Here is a 7,914-nt window from a genome sequence, read left to right as displayed (position 1 = left end):
TAATCTGCGGCAGCTCCAGCTCCACATTTTCCTGGAAGGAAAGGGTTTAAACAGAGGAGAGAGCATCCTTTGATTCTGTAGCCACCACTAAAGCGATTATGCACAGTTCACCAAGAACGCGCCGAGTCTTCTGATTATTTTTCCTCTGCAGACAATAACACATTATTCGATGTTTAGGATGTTTTAATTGTGTATGATATTAATTAATAGTGAAAATAATGGAGCATTATGGCGTATACAAGTACAGTGCGGGAATATATGGCTGTGCGTAATTAAATATGTAGCCGTGCGTAACTATTACGCGCCGTTCTTGCTTCAAGTGCAGCCTTCTACACCCCTTCCCGTTTCCATTCTAGGAATTTATTTTTCTTCAGAGCACACATTCTCTCGCTCTCTCCCTCTCTCTCTGCCACACCTTTCAATTTCAACCTTATCTTTTTTATTTAAGCAATTTAATTAGCCAGAAATTCTATACGGTTTTGCCGTATAGGGTGGCATTTGTTTCTGACCTTGCTTGGTAATCACATTGCAACGCAGCGACGCGGCGACTGTATACGGTCTGTCAACTGCTATCTGCTATCGCTGCTGCGTCCTCTAATGGTTCATAGTGAGAGAGTTAGCTTATTATTCTAAAAAGGTTTTTGTCGGGCTAAGCCGTGCATGTGCTTTAAATGTAGGCTACATTTTATTATTAAACTGCGTAGGTAAAAAAGCGGATTTATGAGACTTCGAAAGATCACAGCGAGGAGGGGTTTGACCCCCTTTTTGGTGTAATATCGTAATAACCCATTTACGCTGCCCGTCTCAACATGCTGCACGTCGGATTTTTAAAAAATTAGCCTTTTAGGATAGCCTAGACCTGTCTCTAAATGTTTCTAAGATGCCCAAATCTAGTCAATAATGCACAAATAAAAAGAAAAGTATCCCCCCCCCCAAAAAAACAAAAAAACAATATGATATAAACATAAAAACTACATGTGAAAAGGGAAACAAACATGTCACGCAAATAGTTGTGTGGTGTCATTGGTAGCTAGATAGGCTATAGAAAGGAGTTGGTGTGCTGTGATTTCATCTGCTAAATAGCCCAGTATTGATAGACTACACGTCACACAGGTCACCGGATGCTTGCAAGAGCAAAAGATTAGCTGAATGCATGTCTAATCGGAGGGCCTTGTCCCTTTTCACTATGACACAATTATTAACGATATGATTGAATTAATACGACTTTTATTCAACAAAAGGAGCAGCCGCGTCATAGGTGCAGCACTAGGCACGAGCCCCACGTGCCAGGGAGAATGCCAGGGAGAATTAAAGGATAGAGAGAAGACCGAGGTCGCGGCAGCGAGGCGCCTGTTTTCAGATTAAATATCATCCAAACCCTCGATAACAAAATACAGGCTCGGGAATGAGGAATCTAATGATGCCAGAAATTATGTAGCCTAATATTAGATCCTCAAATTGTAGAATAGGTTTCCTTTATGCCTTGGTAAAGGTCTATTTTCGATTTACGTATAGCCTATAAGAGCATATTGTTTGAAATAAAATCATTTGGGCGGTTTCTCTATAACAATGTAAAATATAGCCTATAAATATAATGGTTATAATATTGTAATAATATTGCAAAATTATAACATTCAAATAATAATTAGGTATATTATTATTAACAATAGGCCAAATTGAGTATTAATAATAGTTTCATTTTAAGACCTAAATAAAGATGATGTTGTCTACATAATAGTGTTTTATACGCAAATAATCAAAGTATTAGGGCTATGTGCTGTCTGAGGGAGTTGCAACGCCAATTGCTGTTTAGATTTTCAATGGAGGCCAGACGAGGGGCTTTGAACAGAGCGAAATAGACCCTGTCATGGTTAACTGCTACTCCGTTCCCATCGTAAAGTAATTTACACATTTTTGTTAGTTCTAATGGAGGGGTGGTAAGAATAATTGATTCTGTTGTCAATTAAATATATTTTCATTAAGGCAGGAGGTGGGTTTCAGACCGAATCAATAGGACTTTATATTGCTTGTGCACATAGAACATGTAAGATAGGAAGATTCTCCTTTTAAATTTATTCTAAACAAACCATGCAACGGCAGACCTAATAAATGAGCAATGGACCATTCCTCTTTTGAATAGATAAACAGTGCTTTTTGTCCGACCATCATCAGGCTGTTTGCGCGCTATTATCAGAACATGAATGGTAATAACACATACTTCTCCTGATCAGCCCCATCCGCTCGCTACAATGACATAGGGCAACATTTTCTCATAAGACGCAGGAAACTTCTCTATTGGTTTCTACCTTCTTTCATGAGAACAGCCCACATATATGGCCATCTTCATGGTTTTGAATGAAACTTTTGCGTTCACCCGGTCCCGTATTTCCTCCTTATTCATATGACAACACTTACAATGATTAGGTCTTAACACCTCTGGCAAAATCGGCTAACAATTCTTTATTTATTATTTTCCATTGTTGTTGCCTAATACCCTTCTCACCTTTGACAAATCCACTGAATTAATCGACGGAATATTTGCCAACACATTATCTGGTTCTATTTTCAAAATCCAGCGTGAAAGTGAAACTTGATATTTTTAGTAGGCTTATAATAGTTTTTCTTATAGACAGTAAAATAAGTATGTATTTTACCAAATGAGTCTTATGCCTAAAGTAATAATTATGCGTAAAGTAATGTGAGTACTGAGCAAGCAAACATTATAGACTAGCCTATAGCCTATTTCCCAATTAAATAACATTATTATATTCAATGCATACACAACAATAACTAGAAGAGATTCAATTAACTTAGCTGTCGACGTTTTCATTCAGCAGCTTTCAACACAAGCAATTTGTTTTAAGCAAAGTTAAGATTTGGATTTAGCGCAGCCCCGAGTTAATGCGCATCAGATTTTTCAATCACGCAGGCCAATTTTATTTTTTTCTTCCCCCAGCTACGGTTAAATTGTCTATGACGGACGAACACAGCCAGAAGTGGAAAGCAGCATTACTGTTGTCCCTTTGTTGACAAATCCATGAAACAACTTCAGTTTGCATGGCTTAGCAGGGGGACGTCTGACGTCACCCAATCACGTGGCAGGACTGATAGTATATCTTAAACTGAAAAAGTAATCTTTCAGACAGTCCTTAACATTGGCTTTAAAAGCACTTGTCATCTAAACTTCGCACTCAAAAATCACTCTTACTATGAAATAGCGGTTGAAGGACATCGTGGCGTGAAGCGCAACAACACCAAACCCTAAAGAAGAAGACGCTTCGTAGCCTAGTAGACTGGATAAATATTTTCAGACGTTTAAGTTTCTCTGGCAGGCCGGTCCGACCTGCATTTAGAATCCGGCGACATCTGATCTAACCGCTACGTGCCGCGTGCGCACCCACGCACCTAGATCCCTGGTTGTTTCTCGGTAAAGTAAGTTGTGATGACCCTGTCTGGTGGCAACAGTGCCAACGACATGTCCGGTCAGACAGTGCTCACTGCCGAGGATGTGGATATCGACGTGGTCGGCGAATGCGATGAGGGAATGGAGCGGGACAGCGACTGCGACAGCCAGGGGGGCATGCACGACCGCTCGGAGGAGGTGGAGGAGATAGAAGTGAAGGAGAGGTCCGGGAGTCCCTGCGAGAGCGCCGGGGAGGGAGAGACCAAAGCAGACGGCACGGAAAGCGCGTCGGGTTCCATAAGCAGCAAGCCAAAAAACAGCCTGGTGAAGCCACCCTACTCCTACATCGCGCTCATCACCATGTCTATACTCCAGAGCCCACAGAAGAAACTCACACTCAGCGGGATCTGCGAGTTTATTAGTAGCCGGTTCCCGTATTACCGGGAGAAGTTTCCAGCCTGGCAGAACTCCATCCGCCACAACCTGTCGCTGAACGACTGTTTCGTGAAAATCCCCCGGGAGCCGGGCAACCCTGGCAAAGGCAACTACTGGACCCTGGACCCACAATCGGAAGATATGTTTGACAACGGCAGCTTCCTCCGGAGGAGGAAACGTTTCAAGAGGCACCAGCCAGATATTCTCAGGGACCAGACAGCCCTCATGATGCAAAGTTTTGGGGCTTACAGTATTGGGAATCCTTACGGACGTCACTATGGAATTCACCCAGCCTACACCCATCCAGCGGGGATGTACCCTTACATGCACCCGGTAGGTCCGATGCTCCCCCCGACTGTCCCTCTTTTGTCCTCCGCTGAGCTGAACAGAAAAGCCTTCAACTCCCAGCTCAGCCCCAGCCTTCAGATGCAGCTTAACAGCCTTAGCACAGCGTCTATGATCAAGTCCGAGCCCTCCAGTAGACCGTCTTTCAGTATAGAAAACATAATCGGGGTATCCACGTCCTCGAGTGCACAGACTTTCATGCGGCCTCCGGTGACTGTTCAGTCTGCGTTGTTGAGCGCACATGGCCTAACCAGGACAACAGCAGCTATTGCACCAATTCTTAGCATGCCATCTAATATCATGTCGGGACAGTTTTTACCCTCAGTAACGTCAGCAGTGTCCAAATGGCCTTCTCAATAAAATACTTACATTTTTCTATAGACTTGGAGGGACTGTATACAGCACGATATAAGCAGCACTGGACTCTGACGTCCGCCAATCTGTAGCCATGTACAAACAACAAAAAAAGAGAGAAAAGGAATGCTTTTTGTACAGGTAATATTTGTACATATTTGTAAAAAATAAAGAATTTGACTTGTTTGACCTTTTACCTATTTTCTCTTTGGTGTTTGAACTGTACAACAGTTGTAGTTATACGAGTGTTCCTGATATTATTTTCTATTTTCTTTTGTATGGGAGCTAACTGTTAGTTCAAAACGATCAACTATTTTGCTTTGATTTTTCATACAAGATACAACATGTTCTTATTCTAAGTCTGGACAAATAGTCTGTCTATAAATTCCAATATATGTATTCTATGTAGCTCTATTGTGTTGTAAAATGGATTCATTTGTTAATAAATCCACAAAAAAATAAGCATTAACAGTATTCATTTTCTTTATGTAGTTTTTGAAGTATCTGATATAGATCTGCTGTGTGATAATTACTATTGAAACGTCTCTAATTGAAACCATTTTAATAGTTGGAAATAATCTGAAAGTAGACTTGGATATGATAAATTATCAGTATGGATTTGTAAGCAAATAGCCTAGATAAAAATGTAAACATATTTAACAATTAAAACAGATTGCAAACCGGTGCATTTAATGTAAGGCCAATAATTAAGGTAGGCCATATTTCTACCGCCATGCTTATGATAATTAGGTGAGAGGGTCGTGACGTTTTTATTACCGCGAGCAAGTAATAAATTAGTAACTTAAAAAACAGGTAATTTCCTAAAGTTAAAATGTAATATCGATATAAAATATGCCTATTGATATTACAAATGAGGAAATCTTTAATTTAATTTAATATCCCTTCGTTATCAATATCAATTTACAGTTAGGCCTAAATTCAACTGTCTTTAAAAGTAGTTTGTGGCTTGTTATTATGATATCATCTTAGAATTTCGCATGACAATAACTATATCATTATAGCCTATTTGTGCTAGTGCCTTATGATGGCTTATTTACAGATGTGAAAACAATTAAATATATTTGAACAGGAATAGAATATAGGCCTAAACACAAATCAGAAATTAGGCTACTCTGATGTCTTGAAATTATAAAGCCACAGAACGCTCGATTCACCATTCTGCCTCCTTGTCACTACCTGGGGCGGAAGATAGCCTAGTAGTTAGAGCGTTGGGCTAGTAACGGAAATGTTGCAAGATCGATTCCCCGAGCTGACAAGGTAAAAAACTCACTATTTCTAGGCCGTCATTGAAAATAAGAATTTCTTCTTAAAACTGACTTCCCTAGTTATATAAAGGTAAAACTCAAAATAGTAAAATACTATATTATCAAATAAGTTGTTTCTAATGTTTTCACTGACATTATTAACTTGAAAATGAAACTGGATTTCATAATGAGAAAGTGTATGGAGTGCAGATGTCGAGACATTAAGGTGTCCTATTACAAGAAAAACTAAGAAGATATAAACATGTTTGCATGTCGCTACTATAGAAGTAACACTTAGTTTCACAGTTGTGTCTGGCTAATCAGTTTTACACAAACAGCAAATGGTGGATGGTGTGTGTGGCCGGTGCAGTGCACAAGGGTTAGGGGGGGGGGGGGGGGGGTATGTTTTAACGGATACTCATGTGAACAGAGAAAGGGCTATCTACTTGAATTCACTTTCAGTCTGAAGAAGCTGCTGAGGCAGTGCTTCTCAATGACACTGGATAACGGGGCGCCCATTCCACGACTGACTTCTTATTCATTCAGATGAGACTACATTGTTATGCGCATTGCTCCGATTTGATATCACATACCACCGATGATTTACAGGACGTAGCGATGCAGAGGCTTCTCTTAGAAGACGTATATCTAATATGATGCCATATAAGCCCAGGTCTACTGGCTTTCGAGGAAAAATACTGTAGTAAAATGTAGACCTTGGGACTTCGTTGTGAGGGGAGATTTGTAAGGCCTACAATCACTTCGATAGGCGATTGTTGATGGTATATTAGGCTGTAATGTCTATTTGAAATTCGTGCATTAATAAACGAACTCTTATCAACTGACGGTTGTTCATTAAAATGTTTATTTTTAATTGGCAAGCTGGTTATTTTGCAAAAAACTCTGACTGACGCAATGTGGGTATGTGTATCATAATTATTACCATGTTCTCTATTATGTCTGAAGTAAGAGTAATACATTTGAATTTAGCAGGCAGTATAACAATTCATCTCTAGCTAAACAAAAACTTCAGCAATTGAGAACACTTAAGCCTACATAGGTCTACAGTCTATATTGTCATGCAATACCGGTGGGCGTTAGTTGGATAAGAATATGGCTTTTATTCGATGGAGCCATTCCGCCCCTGTCTTTTTCGGATCTGCCTGGTCTGTGTTCACTGTTAAGAATGTAACACACAAATAACATACACATATGACCGCGTAACAGCAATGACTTGTGAACATCGCTAGGTGGCGTTTATTGACACCTGTATTCTTGTGCAAAGCAATTTAAACACAGAGAAACATAAGGCAAGTCCTAAATATCTGCCCTGGGGCATTATATGGGTGACTTTCATCAGGGGCTACTGTTCTGTTAGAATAAGTAGGTTCCTATACTGGAGGGATTTGGTAGATGTTATTTATCTTGGAATGGGGACACTGTGACATTGTTTGGATTCAACGGGATTTAATAGTGTGTCTATTTTAGGGGCAGCTGGTGGGAAATAGTTGACTCTTTAACAAGTGCAAGGTTATAATAGATCCCATGCTTTTTATATACCTGACGTCAAGTAGTAACCTTCGATGGGTATTGCAACCGTGGACCACCAGAGCTCCTTAAGCAGACTGACAGGGGCTGCCAACTCGTTTTGACAATCACAATCCTCCAAATAATTGGCTGCACAATGTAAGCTTAAATACCAGGACAAAGTTAATATACTTTTTTATTCTTGTTGCAGTCTCAGGTTGCTTTGACGAATTGTTGTGCACAATATGTAAGTCTTTTCATATTGTGCACAATGAAATAATTGTCTTTCCCATAAAACTTTCTTAGAAAAACAAATCGGAGCCGATATGAAAAATAAGCTACTATAATAAAACTATTTTGACTTGAATTAAGACGAAAAAACAACCATAACCTATTTATGGACAACAATAACGATAATATGTATAGATATTAGTTATATGAATAAACTTCAAATTGGTATTTAAACATTCATATTTATTACAGGTCTCGATCAAATACGTTTTTGGATGGAAATGACGCATCCCCCACAAGCCTGGTTTAGCCATTTTGAAGGTTTTAAGGTTTTGCCGTATAGATAGGGTATAT

At 39.6% G+C, this 7,914-nt stretch overlaps 1 protein-coding gene across 1 annotated transcript; it reads left to right on the top strand.

Moving 5' to 3' along the window:
- The first annotated feature begins 3,141 nt into the window (after positions 1-3,141).
- On the top strand, positions 3,142-5,006 carry LOC109897536 (forkhead box protein D3-B-like). Its single transcript, XM_020492040.2, has one exon. It carries the CDS (start codon positions 3,443-3,445, stop codon positions 4,541-4,543), a length of 1,101 nt encoding a protein of 366 aa, XP_020347629.1. The 5' UTR covers positions 3,142-3,442; the 3' UTR covers positions 4,544-5,006.
- The last annotated feature ends 2,908 nt before the right edge of the window (positions 5,007-7,914 follow it).

This window comes from Oncorhynchus kisutch, linkage group LG10, assembly GCF_002021735.2.
Source record: "Oncorhynchus kisutch isolate 150728-3 linkage group LG10, Okis_V2, whole genome shotgun sequence".
NCBI lineage: Eukaryota > Metazoa > Chordata > Actinopteri > Salmoniformes > Salmonidae > Oncorhynchus > Oncorhynchus kisutch.
This window is presented reverse-complemented; position numbering and strand designations above follow the sequence as displayed.